At 43.8% G+C, this 21,269-nt stretch overlaps 1 protein-coding gene across 1 annotated transcript in view; it reads right to left on the minus strand.

Moving 5' to 3' along the window:
• Window positions 1-17,824, minus strand: part of DIAPH1 (diaphanous related formin 1) — a 261,743-nt gene extending 243,919 nt beyond the window's left edge. The window contains exon 1 of the mRNA XM_018570519.1: window positions 17,399-17,824. Within this exon, the coding sequence (XP_018426021.1) occupies window positions 17,399-17,527 (129 nt within the window). The 5' untranslated portion in view covers window positions 17,528-17,824. The remainder of the gene's footprint in view (window positions 1-17,398) is intronic.
• Window positions 17,825-21,269: the final 3,445 nt, after the last annotated feature.

A 21,269-nucleotide genomic window follows, 5' to 3' on the forward strand; every position in this document is an offset into this window, starting at 1 on the left:
GTGTCACATACTCATTGTGCCTGTAAATTCTACATTTATTTTTCTCATTATTGAGAATCCAAAAGCTAAAGAACCCTTTATTTAGGTCCACAAAGGTTCCAAGTAGAAGAGACAGCCAGCAACACCAGCAAATATACTGAATATTGCCACTAATGTCTCCGAGTAAAGTTGGGTGAGCCGAGTAGAATATAATTCTATAATATAAATAAAATAAATTGCTTCTTCAAAAATCAGACCTGTTCTCAAAACGTGCAGCAGATTATGAAATGAGTACAAATACATTTTGTTATACTAATAACTGGGATTAGGGCTTGTTGCATCAGTCCATGATACAACCAATTAGTGAGCTTCTGTAAGAAGTGATACCAGTTCCAACACTCCCTCCACATCTATGTAATGATAGGCGCTCTTAGAAGACAAGGAACAAAGGTTTTACTGTGCGAGATGTCCTAGGTTGTTCCTCTAAATTTCATCCAGTGGCGAGCATAATAATAATATTGATGGTGCAGACAGCCAGTAGGGTCCCTACAATGTTCAAGTAATATCTCAGTCAGGATAACAATTAAGCTGGCCATACACTATTTCCTTGTTCATGGAAAACAGATTGGATGGGGGAATATTTCCTCCCAGCTTTAACATTGCGACAGCCAGCACTCGCAGCACAGTACGTAAAAAAAATAGACCTTTTGTCAAATGGAGGGGAGAAGGCTGGACACAAACACTGCTTGAATTTCAGCCAGTTCAGCACGATTCGAGCAGTGTATGGCCAGCTTTACCAGTAAAACTTTGTATACAACTGCGTTTCTTTTCTAAACTGCGAGCCGCAGTAGTATTACCACAATGAAGGTTACAATTTACAACTGAGTTTCCTTTAGCTGAGCAAGTTTCCGATTGTTTGCATGGAAGAGATTAAATCTGGATTGAACAGCAAAGTACATATAATGGCTAGTGGATATCTGTAACATCACTTAGATAGTTCATCCAAAAATCAGACACGGAAAAACAGCCCTTTGCTTTGCATATTTAACTGAACTTCACATTTTTATGGGGTTCTACAATGAAGTCAAAAGACCTGAGACTTTTATATAAGCATTAGCTCAGGGCATTTTATATTTTAGTCAAATCAAAACAATCCAACATTGTTTCAGAATTGTTCTAAAAATAAGGAGTAGTCTCTGTATTTTGTACTGTTTACATGGAATTCCAAAAGGAGGATGAACCATGAAGGCTAATCAGCAATGACCAATGAGACAACGCCTTCACTCTAAGGTAATGCCACCATTGAAAGTAGAATAGCACCAAAATAGATGTTCTGTTAAGTAATGACAGAAAACACCCAGTATTAGTGTGTACATTATATATATATATATATATACACATACATATACATACCAAGATCACCAACTATAAATACTATCTCACATACAGAAAATTTGACTATGGCAAAGCTGGACAAATGCCAAGAGCCAGGTAGCCAATGCTCCATAAAAATTACAACTTGAGGTTCTCTCTAATTGCTGTCAATGGGGCTGGCTCCTAAAATAAATTCTGCTGCCTCCCAGACTGGACAAACTGGCTTCTAAATTACATATTATTTGTCCATCCCTTGGCTATGGAGTCACCAAAACTTATAATTGTCGTAATATCACAATATCATCATATGTTGCAAATACTGTGTTAGTGCAATCGTGCTACTTAAAAAAAAAAAAAAACCAGAAATTAATCACTATGGAGTAGCAATCCATAACTACACATATGGAACAAATGGCTCCCTGTGGAGTGAGTAACACAAGTAGAATTGAGCAGTAATTAATAGCCAATGATAGCATAATGCTCCAAATTAAAGTGTGCCTACTGGCCAATCTATCCCATCGATTCCCACATTTAGCAGCATCTTCTATGGGACAACATGGGATGACGCTGTAAAAAAAACTGGGGCTGAAGTCTGTACACATTTGTCTCTATATACACCAAAGATCATTTTTATGCTTACAGAAAAGAAAGTATAGTAAATAAATATGTATATTTAAACATAGGTTTTTTTGGGTGGCATGTATATGAAAAAAACCAACAATTCCGCTGAAATAACCAATCCATAAAGCAGGTCAGTGCATTGATCTTTTTAAAACAATACGAGTTGAGCAGGTTCCAGCCCTGTAAATTCAGCTTTTGTGGTTTATTAGCCTTGCAGAACACATCAGTGGTAAATAATTCAGCAAGCACTTAAAACAAGCAAACACATAAATGTCTTTTGTTCTTTTTAATTCATGTTTCTACTCCAAGTTAAATAAGCGTTTACATCTTTTAATGGTGATAATAGTGTTGCACTTGGCATCATGGGAATCCATATAATTAAGAGTAGCTTAACCCTTTGAGCCATACAGTGACAGAGCAGACGAACAGACTTGGGGAAAGGTCTAATTAACTGGGAGGCTCGGCTGTATTAGACACTATGGACATGCTCACCAGCTGATAAAAAGGCAAACGAGGGAAAAGAACAAGGATCGAGCTACAAAATGAAGAAATGTGAATGTAAATGTGAATGAGATGACTAACTCCACAATCTGCCATGGTAACGTGGGCAGACAAGAACAGCAATTTTCATTATATAACAATTAAATACAATACCTTACAAGTCAAAGTTCTCATTTTTGTAAAATTTCTACCTGTAACATGTGCAGTCACCATTTTTAGTTATATAACCTTATTCCCACTCCCATAGGCTTTGTTCACCAAAGTACCTGAAATAAGAATTGCCTTTTTTTCCTGCTGCAGCCTCCAGATTCAGGCTTTGATTCTTCAACTTTTGGAGTTTTAGGTCAGTGTTTTTCAACCTTTTTTGTGCAAAGGCACACTTTTTTCATGAAAAAAATCACGAGGCACACCACCATTAGAAAATGTTAAAAAATTTTACCTCTGTGCCTATATTGACTATATATAAAGTAATTATCTTGAATAGGAAGGTCACCGGACTCCTCCCTCCTTCCCTTCGTTACCCATCACCCGACTCCTCCCCCCTTCCCTTCGTTAGCCGACAGAGCCACTCGGGGAAGGGGGGAGGAGTCCGGTGACGTCGATGTCCGTGACGTCACCGGATCTCTGACGGAAGACCCGGAAGCCGGCGGAGAGGTGAGTAACTTTGATCGATCAAAATAATTTTGATCGATCAAAGAAATTAACGATTTATTGACGGCACACCAGAAAATATCTCACGGCACACTAGTGTGCCGCGGCACAGTGGTTGAAAAACACTGTTTTAGGTGATAGCCAATAAAGGGTAACTCAAGTTATCAAAAGACGCAAGCTTTTCAGACCCATTGGGTCCCTTTTCCAGGTTTCATACAAATCTCAAACTGTCTAAGAATGGCCATACGTTGTTAGAATTTTCGGACCAACTTTTTCAAATCGGCCAAAATTCTTACAGTGGGTGGTCCTGGTAGCAACATAAGACGGGCTGAACATTTTCAGACAGCGTCAGCAACCAGTCATCTGCAATCACTGCTCAGTGGCAGGCACAGCTGTCAGAATACAATAGCAGCATCGGGAGAATCACCCATCCACGCTGTTCACGTATGGCCAGCCTAACACTCTTATGTCAGATAAAAATAAGTTACAACTCTGTGTAAAAGAGTGTCACAAATATCAGAGTTTATAAAAATAGCAATATATTAAAGCTGAGGCACCAAGTGCAAGTACCTCTTAAGTCCTTTAGGCTTCATACAGGTACATGGGGCCATAGAACTTAATGGAGGATGAATTTCCATGCCTTGGATACACAGCTGAGGCGTACAGCCACTCATAGTAGTGTAGGCGGGCTTATGCCACTGCTTGCATAAACCTATACATGTGTAAAGCCGTAGCCCCCTGGATGCAAACTGGATGTTTCCAGGGTTGTACCTCTGTGCAGGCTTACGTAACTAGTGTAAACTCATGTACAGCCGCCTACACTCGTTCACTATTAAGGACAGCTGTATGCCAAAGCGGTGTATCCCAGGGGTAGAAATACGTCCACAATTTACGTTCTGTGGCCTCGTGCACCGTGCGTTTCAAGTCATATAGGGGAGCCCCAGATTCTGGGCACATTTGTCCACATAAATCAACCCTTAACAAATCAGAAGCTAAACCTCACCCCCAACAAATCAGAAACATGTGTATGAAGCTAAGCCCAGGGTTATATGCACTCAAAAGGAACTTCTTCAGAGAAATCCATTGGCTCCGTTGCTGAAACCTCCTTCTGAAAATGCTAGTTGCTTGGCTGTCACACTGATCCAGCAGCTTCAAAAAAATTTCTGAATCCAGAGTTATGACTTCACTACTTTCATATTCATTATGGATTAGGGACTAAAGCTAATGAAACCAGAGAGTCAACATGACAGGGAAATAACATTCAATACGAGGTGTGTATACAGATTGTTTCCTTTAAAACATAAAACAGTAAATAAAATGACATGTTTTGTTATAACAAAAGAAAAATTGCAACAGTACAGTCAGCTATATAATAATTTTGTTTGGGTGTGTACTCTTCATGCAACAGATGTGTATGAGCACTTTCCATTCATTCTGGAATGGCCTCCCTGAGGGGAATTTATCAAAACTGGAGCTGACAGTTGTTTTCTATGTGTTGTAGCAGTGACCTTTGTTGATCCCGTGTGGCACAGTGCGGGTCACCATGTCACCACACTATGTGTGAACCGGCCCTTAGAGAAAAGCAACATAACAGAAACTATAACCTTCTGTAGCAATGTACAGTATTGACATTTCATAAGCAAAATTATATTTGAAAAGCTGATTTTTTTAAAGTGTCTGCTCTGTCAACTTTACATCTACAACTACATATCTGGCTTGCATGGCAACATTGGATTTTAAAAACCACATTATTCCTACCAGAGCCGCCAGCCCAACCCTTGACAGGACCTCCCATCAATCACAAAAAAAAAACCTCACAACTGCTTAAATATAAAGTGTGGGAAACTGGAGAAACCAGTTCCACATACAGAACTTAAAGAGAAGCAAATCTCTAGCTGCCATTACGTCCTCTATTTCTGGAATGTGAGGTCAATGGGCACTTCTCCCAATCTCTATTTTAGTTTTACAGAGTCATTAGGCCTAAACGGCATGCTTGTTTATGTAAAAGAGGTTATATTAAAATTCAGGGATGAATAAATAAACACACAGCTCAGTAAAGTATCATTAGTTTTAAACACAAAGACAACATTGCTCTAATACGTGTTGTCTGGACTCTGCAACTGTCAGTGAACCCCATTATCTCTCCGATTTCTGCAGGGCATGATGGAAGATGGTACACCTCCGCATACTGGCACACCAAATATGCAAGCGCAAGCCTTTTGTATCTGTTAAAGTGCCAACTTCCAATATGTCCTACATGAGGGCCTGTTCACATGAGATCAGGTCCTGATCAGGTGCTGATCAGCAGACGTGGAGCTGCTGATGCACTGCGTTTTTGGCCGCGTATTGGCCGCGTTTTTGATGCGTTCAAAAAATGCGTTTTTTTGCTGGAGTGGGGCTTTTAGTATGTTAGCTGCAGCGCAGTGCGTTTGACGCGTTTGCGTATCCGGACCGTTTCCGGACCTGACAAAATGTGACATGCAGTATTTTTTCTGTCGTAAGCTGAACGGACTGCGCACGTGAGAACTGGATCCCATAAAACACATAGGGATACATTGGGATGCATTTTGAGTGCAGCAGCGTACGGAGCCGGTCAGCACACAAAACGGACGTCGTGTGAACAGGCCCTAAAACTCCATCTGACACAGAGATAGCAGATGTTAAAGTCGGAGCAGGTTGTGGATTGCAGAACTTCAAACAACTCCAACGGGGCTCTTAATTCTCACATAACCTAACTTTTACCTTTAAGCCTCCATTCAATCCTGAGCTTCTTCAGACGCACTTCAACGCCGACATTAAGATTTCCATGTCAATCTATTGTGCTATTGTGCGTTTCACATCTGAGTTATGTGCTGCCAATAAAAGCGCATGGGGGCACGATTGGGCATTTTTTGCTCCAAAACACCTAAAAAAGTGCATTTAAAAAAAAAGAAAACACACAATTTCATGTCTAAATGACCACAGTCACCAACGCTCAAAGTGGGAATAGACCTTTCGGCATAAAGGTCCTTAAAAATCACCTACTATGTAACTAGAAAATTTTTTTTGGCTAATAATGAGAAGAAAAAAAAAGACAGACACTCAGAGTAATAAGCAGAATTGAAGCCAAAACAGGAGAGGGAATAGGGGTCTTGACACCGTGATGAGCAAATACAGTGTATGCGGTCATGCTTCAACAAGTTCCAGCACTGGCATTTCTTTTCCTTGCTGCAAAACAAACACAAGACGTTGCATAAGGTCCTTAAAAATCACCTACTATGTAACTAGAAAAAAAATTTTGGCTAATAATGAGAAAAAAAAAAAGACACTCAGAGTAATAAGCAGAATTGAAGCCAAAACAGGAGAGGGAATAGGGGTCTTGACACCGTGATGAGCAAATACAGTGTATGCGGTCATGCTTCAACAAGTTCCAGCACTGGCATTTCTTTTCCTTGCTGCAAAACAAACACAAGACGTTGCATATACACCTAACTTCTGAGCTGTCTGGTGTTATGTAAACCACGTAAGAAGCTTTACAAATAACAAAACAAGTTCTGCCGGCTGCTCCTAATTAGCAACATATAAAAAGAAACAGAAGACTTACAAAACAAGGAATTACAAAGCAGGATACAAATATACTCAAGCAGTTGAGAAATAAGGGTGCCTATCTGGGATAGGGCCAATTCTGGTGAAGGAACGTTTTAAAGGGTATATCCAACTTGTTGCCCAAAAAAATAAATGCCACCTCATAGCCCCCAAAAAATTAAATAATAGTAATTAAAAATGTGCATTTGTTAATTTTTTACTTTAGAGCCTGCAAAGCATTGCAACTGTGATGAATGGATTGTGGGTGCAATGCTCAGGATCCTGCAGGCAATTCCTCCCAGCCCCAATCTGATTGGATGCAGGCATTGTTCAGGTATTGTGAAAGCCAGCAGGGCCGACTACCAAGATACTGAAGCTTGGACCGGTGGGAGATTCCACCATCCACACAGGTTAGCGTAGATGGAGGAATCTGTGGCACTTTTTCCATCTGACCATAGAAAATCTGCAGATACGCTATAGGTGTATGGCCAGCTTTAGTTACAGAGCTGGAGGAAGTCAATCAATAGACTGCAAGAGATATTATTACACTTGTACTTCATTGAGCCCCTTTGCCACAGTGGTTGGATCTGTAAATAAAGCGGCTTTGTGGGCAGAGCCAGGGAGGAGAAGCACCCCACGATTCAGTTAATCAGGGGGCTCAGGGATGACACAACATTACACCCTAACGATAGATGTAACAGGGCATTTAAGGTGGACTTCCGCCAGGTATACACGCTTCTATTTTTTTTTTTCATTCAACCCACGGGCTGAAGAAAAATAGAACAGATTCTCCCATCAACACCAAGGAGCACTGATCAAGGAAACTTCCACTGTCTTCATTGTATGCTTTCAGTGGCTGCCAGCATAATACACGAATGGATCTAGCAGCTGATTGGCTGATAACTCTGTTCGACTGAGAATTTTCCAACTGGCTCCTTCAATCAGCTGATCGAGGGATGCCGGGCAAAAGGGTGCCGACAGGCTGGTTTATCAAGAACTGGACAAAATTCGCTGAGGGGAATTTATCACAACTAGAGCAAAGAAAACGAGGAGAAGCTGTGCATGGCAACCAATCAGCTTCTAGGTTTAATTTTCAACTCTTAACTGAACAAATGAAAACTGATTTGTTGCCATGGGCAACTGCTACAGATTCAGTCTGCTCCAGTTTTGATAAATCCACCCCGCTGTGTATATAGCCTGCTTTCACCTTAAAAAAGAACTATGGGGTTAGTGTTTTTTCGCATAGTTCTCGTAAGGGTCACAGGAGGGCATGTACTAACATCCCACCATGACCCAAAGCTCAGTATATCGCAAGCTACAGCTCGCAGTATACTGAGACTGCCGCAGCCGGACGGATCCCGCAAAGCATCTTGGGGTGGGCGCATGCGCAGTTCACATTTTCGGCTGGGAGACGAGGCAAGACACAAGGTAAGTCTATGGACGCGTGCACCCGCATGCAGACACCGTGGGACAGGAAGTGCCAGCAAGCTCAGAGGAGTCAGCGCAGCAGCACTGGAGGGACAGATGAAAAGGACAGGAAAGAAGAATAAGATCGGATTAAGAGACATCATTTAAGGTAAGTGCTGACATTAACATCAGGGGGGAGGGGAAAAGATTTTTGACTTTAATGACACTTTAAACTGGCCGTACACCAATAGAATTTAGTAACCTATGGAACCTATGGGAACGTTCGCTCAATTTTCTAATAGTTCACAGGGTCAAATCAACAATCATTTTCATCTGTAATGATGGGGGGGGGGGAGGAATAAAAAAAGATGAAAGATTTTTCTTGAATGAAAGAAATTCTAACAATTGTGGGTTCCATTAATTCAAAAATCGAATATTAAAACCAAACAAAGACATAACTGCGTAGGACATTTGTCAAGCCTCTGATGATATTATCGAAGGTTCTGTTGAGATTTTTCATATGAACATTCGGATGAAAATCTCTTCGAACCCCATTCATTTATTGCTGTAGAAGTCCCCAATGGGGAGATTTCCCCTTATGTCTTGTCCTGGGACAAGGGCCTAGTGGGTCTGGAAGTTCTGGGAAATCTCACAAATGGGGACATGCATGGGAACAGAACATTATTTTGATTACAGTACAGAATTTGGGACATTTCTGCTGCCTGGGCCTTTCTTCCCCATCCCCCTATTTTCTTTTTACTGCTATCCAGGACTCTGTTAGATTTCATCTCACTTTCTGTCCCAGTAACAGTTTTACCAAACAAGAAATAAGTAGAAATCTGAAATCAGGGACCCCAAGAGCAATAAAAAGCTGAAAGGGGTTCCAACGTTCCCATCCTCTACTAAAAAAAGTGTATTCATTTTCTGTCCTGTGGTGCTGCTAAATATTTTCCTATGCTTCCTGTCTAGTGACACTGCTGTCACCAGGGCAGGAAGTGAACAGAAATCACTATAATGGAACCCTGAATAGCAAACAACAACCCAACAAGTGTTCTCCCCATTCCACGCTCTATCCAAAGCAAAAGACAGGCAGACAGCATTTTCAGAAGGAACTGTGCAATGGTGACTACCATATTTCCCATACTTACAGGTCCCCGTTAAACGTAAAGTAAAGCCAGGCCTTTTTCTGGTTTTGCTTCTCTTTTTTCTGGTTTTGCTTCTCTTTTGGGTCACCAAAGTACATTTACTAAATGTATTCCTGTGACCCAAACTCAGCATATAGTGGGCAACTACCTGCTATATGCTGACAGCGCAAAGCCACGCTGCAGCTGGGAAAGATCCGACAATATTGTCAGGATCCACACCTCTGCCTGATTGACAGCTGGCTCTGCCTCTCTAGAGCCAGAACCAGCTGTGCCCGCCCCTCCCCTGTCTGTCTGTCCCTCCAACGAGCACTGGAGAAATAGAGAGAGCGGAGTAGGGATCCCTGCAGGGAGTGATGACTGACAGTCCCTGCTCTTTGCATGGAGAAGAACGTGAGCTGAGTGATCAGCAGTTTGTGGTCGATCAGCATTTGATTTATAGTGCTGGCATGTGACAACTGCAGTGTCCCATGCTGGCTCTAAGTCATGGGAAGAGTTTACACACGCAATACTTTAGGCCTCATTCACACGAGAAAAGGCTGGCACGAAAAGCTCTGTATCCGTATCGGGTCACTCCCGGGAAGGACAGGTGCCGTGTGTGATATACTATGCAGACCCTGTCCTTCTCTATGGGAGTACACGGCCATACGACGCCCTACGTTCACCCCAAGTGCAGGTCCGTACGAGTACGGACACCCGCACGGGCATGCAGGGTGGGTGAGCGTAAGGCGGCGTACTCCCATAGAGAGGGACAGGGGCTGCGTACTAAAATCACACGCAGCACCTGTCCTTCCCGGGAGCTGACTGATACGGCCGTGCACACAGCACAGAGCTGTACATGTCGGCCTTTTCTAGTGTGAATGAGGCCTTACAGAGAAAATTCAGTAGCTGTACCATTTACAGCCTTTCATTCATCTATAACCAGCATTAGAAAAAAATAAAGCTGGAATCTGTGTCATTGAAGTAATTTATAAGCAGACTACATATATCGCTTGGTTAACACTGCTGTCAATCCCTTCCCCAGTTCAGCTTACAATGATACCCCTACCGACCACACAACATGCACTAGGGGGACATGAACTGGTACCCAATTGATCTCCCAGGTAAGGTCTGCAAAAGAAACAGCAGAGCAAAATGCAGACACCATGCCGGCAATGTCCCAGGTGGGCTTAAACAACACAGGATATACTGTAAGAGTATGATATCAACTCTTAACTGAACAAATGAAAACTGATTTGTTGCCATGGGCAACTGCTACAGATTCAGTCTGCTCCAGTTTTGATAAATCCACCCCGCTGTGTATATAGCCTGCTTTCACCTTAAAAAAGAACTATGGGGTTAGTGTTTTTTCGCATAGTTCTCGTAAGGGTCACCGGAGGGCATGTACTAACATCCCACCATGACCCAAAGCTCAGTATATCGCAAGCTACAGCTCGCAGTATACTGAGACTGCCGCAGCCGGACGGATCCCGCAAAGCATCTTGGGGTGGGCGCATGCGCAGTTCACATTTTCGGCTGGGAGACGAGGCAAGACACAAGGTAAGTCTATGGACGCGTGCACCCGCATGCAGACACCGTGGGACAGGAAGTGCCAGCAAGCTCAGAGGAGTCAGCGCAGCAGCACTGGAGGGACAGATGAAAAGGACAGGAAAGAAGAATAAGATCGGATTAAGAGACATCATTTAAGGTAAGTGCTGACATTAACATCAGGGGGGAGGGGAAAAGATTTTTGACTTTAATGACACTTTAAACTGGCCGTACACCAATAGAATTTAGTAACCTATGGAACCTATGGGAACGTTCGCTCAATTTTCTAATAGTTCACAGGGTCAAATCAACAATCATTAGTATAAAAGAAGGGAGGGAGGAATCAAAAAAGATGAAAGATTTTTCTTGAATGAAAGAAATTCTAACAATTGTGGGTTCCATTCATTCCAAAATCGAATATTAAAACCAAACAAAACTTCGAAGGACATTTGTCAAGTCTCTGATGATATTATCGAAGGTTCTGTTGAGATTTTTCATATGAACATTCGGATGAAAATCTCTTCGAACCCCATTCATTTATTGCTGTAGAAGTCCCCAATGGGGAGATTTCCCCTTATGTCTTGTCCTGGGACAAGGGCCTAGTGGGTCTGGAAGTTCTGGGAAATCTCACAAATGGGGACATGCATGGGAACAGAACATTATTTTGATTACAGTACAGAATTTGGGACATTTCTGCTGCCTGGGCCTTTCTTCCCCATCCCCCTATTTTCTTTTTACTGCTATCCAGGACTCTGTTAGATTTCATCTCACTTTCTGTCCCAGTAACAGTTTTACCAAACAAGAAATAAGTAGAAATCTGAAATCAGGGACCCCAAGAGCAATAAAAAGCTGAAAGGGGTTCCAACGTTCCCATCCTCTACTAAAAAAAGTGTATTCATTTTCTGTCCTGTGGTGCTGCTAAATATTTTCCTATGCTTCCTGTCTAGTGACACTGCTGTCACCAGGGCAGGAAGTGAACAGAAATCACTATAATGGAACCCTGAATAGCAAACAACAACCCAACAAGTGTTCTCCCCATTCCACGCTCTATCCAAAGCAAAAGACAGGCAGACAGCATTTTCAGAAGGAACTGTGCAATGGTGACTACCATATTTCCCATACTTACAGGTCCCCGTTAAACGTAAAGTAAAGCCAGGCCTTTTTCTGGTTTTGCTTCTCTTTTTTCTGGTTTTGCTTCTCTTTTGGGTCACCAAAGTACATTTACTAAATGTATTCCTGTGACCCAAACTCAGCATATAGTGGGCAACTACCTGCTATATGCTGACAGCGCAAAGCCACGCTGCAGCTGGGAAAGATCCGACAATATTGTCAGGATCCACACCTCTGCCTGATTGACAGCTGGCTCTGCCTCTCTAGAGCCAGAACCAGCTGTGCCCGCCCCTCCCCTGTCTGTCTGTCCCTCCAACGAGCACTGGAGAAATAGAGAGAGCGGAGTAGGGATCCCTGCAGGGAGTGATGACTGACAGTCCCTGCTCTTTGCATGGAGAAGAACGTGAGCTGAGTGATCAGCAGTTTGTGGTCGATCAGCATTTGATTTATAGTGCTGGCATGTGACAACTGCAGTGTCCCATGCTGGCTCTAAGTCATGGGAAGAGTTTACACACGCAATACTTTAGGCCTCATTCACACGAGAAAAGGCTGGCACGAAAAGCTCTGTATCCGTATCGGGTCACTCCCGGGAAGGACAGGTGCCGTGTGTGATATACTATGCAGACCCTGTCCTTCTCTATGGGAGTACACGGCCATACGACGCCCTACGTTCACCCCAAGTGCAGGTCCGTACGAGTACGGACACCCGCACGGGCATGCAGGGTGGGTGAGCGTAAGGCGGCGTACTCCCATAGAGAGGGACAGGGGCTGCGTACTAAAATCACACGCAGCACCTGTCCTTCCCGGGAGCTGACTGATACGGCCGTGCACACAGCACAGAGCTGTACATGTCGGCCTTTTCTAGTGTGAATGAGGCCTTACAGAGAAAATTCAGTAGCTGTACCATTTACAGCCTTTCATTCATCTATAACCAGCATTAGAAAAAAATAAAGCTGGAATCTGTGTCATTGAAGTAATTTATAAGCAGACTACATATATCGCTTGGTTAACACTGCTGTCAATCCCTTCCCCAGTTCAGCTTACAATGATACCCCTACCGACCACACAACATGCACTAGGGGGACATGAACTGGTACCCAATTGATCTCCCAGGTAAGGTCTGCAAAAGAAACAGCAGAGCAAAATGCAGACACCATGCCGGCAATGTCCCAGGTGGGCTTAAACAACACAGGATATACTGTAAGAGTATGATCTGGCCACTGCCACAGGTGCGGACATGGACACAAGGTGCTAAAACTACAAGACGTTTCCATGAGTCCATTTCATTCTTCACAGCATAGGAAAACCTCCAGAGTTTAAAAGAGAACTGTGACCAAACCTTTTTTTTTTTGCCATAGTTCTCTTTGGAGTCACAGGAGGACAATTACTAATGTCCTCCTGTGACCCAAAACTTAGAGGGCTATTGCCTGCTATATGCTGACAGCGCAGAGTCGCTCTGCAGCCGGGAATGATCCCGGCAATGATGTTAAAGGAGAACTATGGGGTTAAGGCTTTTCCCCATAGTTCTCCTTAGGGTAACGGGAGGACACAAACTAGCGTCCTCCCGTCACCCTAGGCTCAGTATATACTGAGACGCCGCAGTATACCGCGAGCTGCCGCTCGTGGTATACTAAGACGCCGCGGCTGAAGCGGACCCAGACAATTATGTCTGGATCCGCCCAGCTGCGTGACCGACAGCTGGCTCTGCCTATCTAGAGGCAGAGCCAGCTGTACCCGCCCCCTCCCCCGTCCAATCCGCCAGTCAGCGCTGGCGGATCGTAGCGGGGAGGGGGGAATCCAGCCCCTCCCCTGTCACGGCAGAGAGCCGTGACAGGATCGAGAGGCGAGCGAACTCCGGTATGTGTTCGCTCACCTCCCGAACTACAGAGCCGACCTGTGACAGTCTCATTGTCACAGGTCGGCTAGAACTATGAGGTGAGTGAAAAGCATTAGAGGGAAGTTCCAGGGCATGGGGCACACTTCATTAGAGGTGAGATATCCCCCTGGTGTTGTATCCACAACAAAATGTTTCACTCAACTTCAGCTTTAAGTAGGGGAATGCAAGAACCTCTGACAGTTTTTTTTTATTGTTGTCTGTCTCCCTGGGGCAGATTTTCCCCTCACTTCCTGTTTGGTAAAAGGTTAAACCCAGAACAGGAAGCGTGGGGAAATCTCTCTAACGAAGCCATGGACAGCAGTAAAACCTGACAGGAGTTATAAGGTGCCTTTCACACAGCCAGTCCGATCGGGTCCACCTGTCAGTTTTTCCAAGTAGACCAGATCAGATGCCCAATGTTAGTCTATGGACACCCGTGTGTGAACGAACGTCCACTTACCTCCCAACTTCAGCCAGGTCCAGAAAAACAACCGGATCAGAGCCCTGATTGTGCCGGATCGGGGGGAATCTGATGTAAATGGACACACGTCTACTTACATCAGATTCCCCATAAACTCACATGGGGTCCGGAAGTTTCAGTTTTTTGCTCCATCGCAAGGTGGAGGGAAAAAAAAACTGTCACGGATGTGACCGCGGTGACATCTGCTCCGTAATGCTCTTTTCAGGAGAGGATCGGTGAACAGATCCCCTCCTCATCAGCCCACGTGAAAGGGGCCTAACTTTTACACATTCCATCCAAAACCAGAAAAAGTTTTGGAGTATAAATACACTTTAAACAAAATAAGCTAAAAGAGAAGATAAAAGAGAAGAGAACTCGATTTCCTGAAAAAGCAACAAAAAACATTGTGAATCGTGTGCATCTGTTTGTGGAGATAGGATTGACATCAGAGTATGATGTGGCCTATAATCAGGTACAGCACGGCTCTGTACATACAAATACAGAGTTCTGGTGCAGGTATACACAGTCCTCTTAGGCTGGGTTCACACCTAGGCGTACGGAATATGCGCGTTTGCACCGCGATGTGTGTTTCCGAGGGCTATCCGGCTGCATTCTAATGGATACGCGTGGCAAATACGCCCCAAATAAGCTCCTGTACTTCTTTGGGCGTAGGGCATTTTGCTACGCGCTGTAAAACACCCAGGTGGGAACCATGCCCATAGGCAATCATTGGTTTTCACATGTTGAGCGTTTTACAGCGCGTAGGAACGCGCTGTAAAACGCCCGGGTGTGAACCAGGCCTAAGACATACTATACAGCACTCTCTGACACATAGTTTCATCTTTGTAGGACAAATAGACAGCTAACAATAAGAAAGACATAGTAGAGCGGACTGTACGAGTTAGTTTAATTCTGCTCTCTTCTTTAGCTTTACCAGCTTCTGGGATGTGTCCAGACACCCACACGTACTATTCTGTATGTGCAAGAATACAGTGCCTTGGATGCTACAGCTATTATATGGAACTTGATGACAGGAGTACAAGGCCTATATATGTGCACCTTTATATACCAATGTACAATTGCACCCTAGGACACATTTAACTTATATTTAAACTATTACTTCACCTTTCCAAATAAATAGAATTCCATATGCATTCCAGCTTTTGTAACATATTAAAAAGCAGTCTTCAGGTTTCTAAAAAAAGTTGCTTCATATCCAAGGTGTACCTGTAGGTTGGGCGCTGCCTCTCTCCAGTCCAGTCTGTAAAACTTCTGGAGTGGGCAACCCTCCCCGACCTAAATGGCAGGACGGGCGATGAACATGAGGGTCCATTCAACTTGGGCATGGGCAGTGCACTTCCCACTGACCTCAACTTTGTACGACTGGGAGAGAGCGTGCAGAGTTCGACCACGCCAGAGCGCTCATTTTTGCACAGGTGATGTAAAGGTGAACTAACCCTTTAAATGTGCCTTACAGTGATAGATAGATAGATAGATATACACACACACACACACACACACACACATATACATACATACACACGGGTCTTGTACTCAGCCACCTGTCATCAAATTCCGTCATATAATAAACCATCAGATATAAAGACACACAATGCCTTCGGGTGAAGCTGAAGTTCCCACATATTCTCTTTATTCCATACACAGGTAGACTGTGAACTGTCATCAGGTATACACAGTGCTCCATACATAGGTGAAGGTTAGTTATAACACAGCACCCTACGGGAAGAAGCCCACCAAAAGGTGCTCAGGTAGAAGCAATCTCATGTATAATGAAGCCCCTGTGATCGGGTATTACTCTACATATCACCATATACTAAGTGGAAGAGGGTGCAGCCCCTACAATAATCAGAGATCTACCATACACATAATCCCAAACACTGTAATAATGGTGATTGGGGGAGGCTCCGCTCATCATCAGGTATTATTCTAGATCAGGGGTGGGCAAAATCAGGAGCCAGTCCATCCAATTCAGGAGTCAACAAGAGATTTTTTGGGGAGCCAGCACCATTGACAACAACAACCTGTCATGCTCGTATACAATAATACACGGGGTGTTATGGTGATCCCCTGCCATCCTCATATGCAACAATACACGGTGTGTTATGGTAATCCCCTGCCATGCTCGTATACAATAATACACGGGGGGTTATGGTGATCCCCTGCCATCCTCATATGCAACAATACACGGTGTGTTATGGTAATCCCCTGCCATGCTCGTATACAATAATACACGGGGGGTTATGGTGATCCCCTGCCATCCTCATATGCAACAATACACGGTGTGTTATGGTAATCCCCTGCCATGCTCGTATACAATAATACACGGGGGGTTATGGTGATCCCCTGCCATCCTCATATGCAACAATACACGGTGTGTTATGGTAATCCCCTGCCATGCTCGTATACAATAATACACGGGGGGTTATGGTGATCCCCTGTCATCCTCGTATACAATACACGGTGTGTTATGGTGATCCCCTGCCATGCTCGTATACAACAATACACGGTGTGTTATGGTGATCCCCTGTCATGCTCGTATACAATAATACACGGTGTGTTATGGTGATCCCCTGTCATCCTCGTATACAATACACGGTGTGTTATGGTGATCCCCTGCCATCCTCATATGCAACAATACACGGTGTGTTATGGTGATCCCCTGTCATGCTCGTATACAATAATACACGGTGTGTTATGGTGATCCCCTGTCATCCTCGTATACAATACACGGTGTGTTATGGTGATCCCCTGCCATCCTCGTATACAATAATACACGGTGTGTCATGGTGATCCCGTCATCCTCATATGCAATAATACACGGTGTGTTATGGTGATCCCCTGTCATCCTCATATGCAATAATACACGGTGTGTTATGGTGATCCCCTGTCATCCTCGTATACAATAATACACGGGCTGTTATGGTGATCCCCTGTCATCCTCGTATACAATAATACACGGGCTGTTATGGTGATCCCCTGTCATCCTCGTATACAATATTACACGGGCTGTTATGGTGATCCCCTGTCATCCTCGAACACAATGACACACGGGGTGTTATGGTGATCCCCGGTGCTCAGGTATAACTCTCTATATACACACAGATGAGAGGTGTAATGGGTGAAATCATGAAGTGCAGATCTGCAGTGACACTCCAGGAAACTTACAAATTTCTTGGATTTCTCCCCTCCTTCATCTTGGTTCTTGAGCTTCTTCTTCTCCTTGGAGCTTTTGGTGGGAGCCGGTGGACCGGCTCCATAACCGCCGCCGCCTCCTCCTCCGGCTGGCGGATCCATGCCGTCGGCTCCCTCTCCGTAGAGGCCTGGCCGGTAAGGTAACGAAGTGCTGGTCGGTGTGGCCCTTCTTTGCCGCTGTGATCCGGCTCCGGAGCGCTGTGTGCTCGGTATAGTTCTCCCTCCTATGGCAGTCCGGGCCCCGTTGCTGTCCTGGACACGGTGCTGTCCCCCACAACTTGCCTACCCTGCAGTACACGCTGCCCGGGCCTCATTAGCATAAACGGTGAATATTCATGAGCAAGCGTGCAACAGGCGATCCCATCCACACGTGAGGGCGGAAGAAAGAGCAAAACTCCACTTTGAAATAAGTTGTACCTCAGCACTTCCGGGTTCAGACTAAACCAAGCGTAAAAAGAGGGGGTCCTTAGATTTCAGCTTCTTTATCTATTTAACGTGGAAGTTTGGGGAGATTGTTGTTCTTTAAAATGGTGCCTCTATTGGTATAGCCAGAGTACAGCTGCTATTCTTTCTTCAGAAGAAATGTAGAATGTACCATTTCATCGTTAAACGATTTGAAGCCAAGTGGGTGTGATTACAATTATGCAAACGGCCACACTGCCCTCTGGTGGACAATAATATAATAGGCACCTCCGGGTTATTCTGTATCTTTTTTTGCAGCATTTGTATTACTATTGCAGCGCCAACAGTTAGCACACTGCTTTACAATGTAAGGAAGATATAAAATATAAAGAAGTATAGATTTATTTATTTTTTCCGAAATAAATTTTTATTGGATAACAAAAAAAAGGGATTTTACAATACAAAGAAGATAAGTCATATTATGGTAGGAGAGTCAAGATAAAGTGTACAGTAATAAGCAATGCAGATTGTGACATAGACATATCATGGGCCTTGAAGAAAAAAATGTTTCCATTATTGTCAAAGGCATCAACGTTTACAATCATCAAGACGTCCAAGAGGAGTATAGAAAGTTTTGTATAATTGAAAAATAATAAAAAGTAAGGATGTGCGTATCTATCGCTTTTCAATTGCAGGAGGACGTGGGAATCACATTGACAAATCTAAACATGCTGTACTCCACAAGGCACTACGTTTTTTGGATTTGTGCATCCTTTCCCCTGACAGACACTGGCATTGTACCTTCATCATGCATGGTGGACAACATGTACACTTCTTTTCTATCAGTGTAACGAAGGGCCAGTATTTCATAATGGCGTAAGGCTGAAGTTGTGCCTCTGCGGGTTTTGCCATGTGTAAGCTTCTGGGGAAAACCTGCGCGGTTTTAACACTGTGCCACAGGCGAGGGTTTCAAAATAAAATAAATGTTTAAATAAATCCATACTTCCCAAACGTCTCCTTCGTTTTTTGATTGTTTTTTTTTTTAAGGCGAGCTTGCCCATTGATATTCATTCTACATTTGGCTTAACAATGACCCGATATAAAAAGGCCAAATACCTAGCCCAGATGGCAGTATTTCATTCCTATGTGCTTTACAAAAAAAGCAGGCACAGGGAAACCTTTCCTGGAATTTACTCTAAAAAATGTTTCTGATACTTTGTTTCACCAACCCCCTAATCCTCGCACATTTCAATCATTGGATGTCCAGTTACTATTGCCCTTCCTGTCCATCTCTACCAGGCCTATGTATCACAGACTGTTTCAGAGTCTACCATACACAGGTAGACCATTAATTCAAATTATTCTGTATGTCACTTGATTTATTGGCAATTGTTTTGTGTACCTGGGCTATACCAACTACTCTGACTTCTGGATCCCCTGACCTTGGCCTGTCCCCGTTTACGTTAAACCCAGCATTCTAAAGGCATGATAAAGTGACTACAAAAAACAACTCAAAATACCCCATTTGGAATACCCTGGGTTGTCTACTTTTGAAAATGGTATGATGTCATTTGGAAATTTAATTTCCTAGGCTGTCATACTGTCTCAAAGGCGACCTAGACCCAGTAAATCAATTTTTAAATTTCCAAGTTTTTAAATGGGTATGCAATATATTTGAACCTGTAACAGTCCAAAAAAACAGTATAACCAGTACATGGGCGTACCGTTAAATTAGTTAATTGCTAATTACAAATAACAGGGCTTTTTTGCAATAAGACATATAAGGATTATGAAATATCATTTGAAAAAAGAATTTATGTGTGTGAAAAGCATCCTGGCTGGTTCACTGCGTTTTGGGGCGGGAGGGGGCGTGGTGGTGGATTAAAGTCAATGGCACCGCAGCCACGCCCCCTGGCCGGAACGCGTGGCACATCAATCCCGGTGCGGTCAGAAAAAATAGTATGCAGGATTTTTTTCTGACTGCACCGTACCGGAACACAGGCATTGATGTGCCACACGTTCCAGTGTGGCGATCGCACTGCGAGCCGCGGTGCTATTGACTTCAATGCATCGCCACACCCCCTCCCGCCCCAGAACGCAGTGAGCCAGCCGGATATCATGCATGACCGAATCATGATGGAACTCACTGGGGCTAAGGGTGGCCAGCATCTGTGATAAAGTGGTGTAGAGGTGTGCGGCAATGCTACAGAGAAATTTGGCAACACGGTCACCCAGAACTCTGGGTGGCTGAGAGGTTCCAGGTTGTGAATACTTTCGCAGGGAAGAAGCTGTCTTTGCAGTTTCTTCCAGGTTTTTTAGACTGTAGTGGGATGAAATCTCCAGTCCTGGGGCCAGGTGTTGCCAATGACCAGTATAGGTTGATCAGGTGGCTAAGAAAAGCCTTATTAGGAGTTTGGATCAGAACTCAGGAGAGTAGTGGGTGTGTAGGAGGGACACAGCCATAGGCAGTATCTGCTGCGTGCGTGAGGACATGTGGAACAGCCGTGGAAGGCTGGGAGAGGTTGAGAGGGTCAGTGACACCCGAGGAACCTGTTGGAGAGACTGTGAGAGAGACAGTGACCCATGAGTGGTGAGCACTGGAAGTCTTGGAGCTGAAGAAAGCTGCTGAGCAATACAGAGGACTGCATTTGCGGAGAAATATGGTAAAGTCCTGATGAAAGTCAAATTAACTGTTATGTTTCGTTATGCTATAAAAAAAGCTAATTAGTATGTGAAGTACATGGATTGTTGTCCTTGTGTTGACTGTTCTTTTATGTTAAAGTAGGCTTCAGGAGTAGTCACTTAGCACTCACCATTGTGCTATATTCCCCAAACTGCCACTGTGGCTACACAAAACATTTCAAAATATCGCATTTAGAATACTCTGGGTTGTATACTTTTGAAAATGGTATGTTATTATGTTAACATTTTCTTTCCTAGGCTGTCATACTGTCTCAGGTGACCTAGGACTAGAAATGCAAAGTGCCAAAATTCCATGTATGATAACTGAAATGGGCAAGCCCCATATTTGACTCTGCAACTCCCAAAAACCCCATTAAACCTGGGTGGTGGTATTGATATACTTATGGGAAATTGTAGAATACAATTATTGGTGGTGCAGTAAAACGTATCACTATTATAATATTCCCAATAAAGTGTGTGTGTGTATTAAGGTTTGTAAGACTGTATTTTCAACTACCAGTGGCTCTGGAAGGATGTAATAAAGCAAATAGCTTATTACCCACTTCCTCCTTTGCTCTGTTCTGATCCAAATGTATGCACGGTCTCTTTTTAGCTGTGGATTAATTGGGGAAGTGGTGCCTGCTATGAAGATTTATTCTTCCATCTTTCCTAATGACCACGGTCACAGGACAGAATGAGGGAAAACCCAACACCAGAACAGGAATAGAGGAGGAACCTTCCAGAAGGGTTGCTTGTTCCA

This window comes from Nanorana parkeri, unplaced genomic scaffold, assembly GCF_000935625.1.
Source record: "Nanorana parkeri isolate BGI_ZX_2015 unplaced genomic scaffold, ASM93562v1 scaffold1545, whole genome shotgun sequence".
NCBI lineage: Eukaryota > Metazoa > Chordata > Amphibia > Anura > Dicroglossidae > Nanorana > Nanorana parkeri.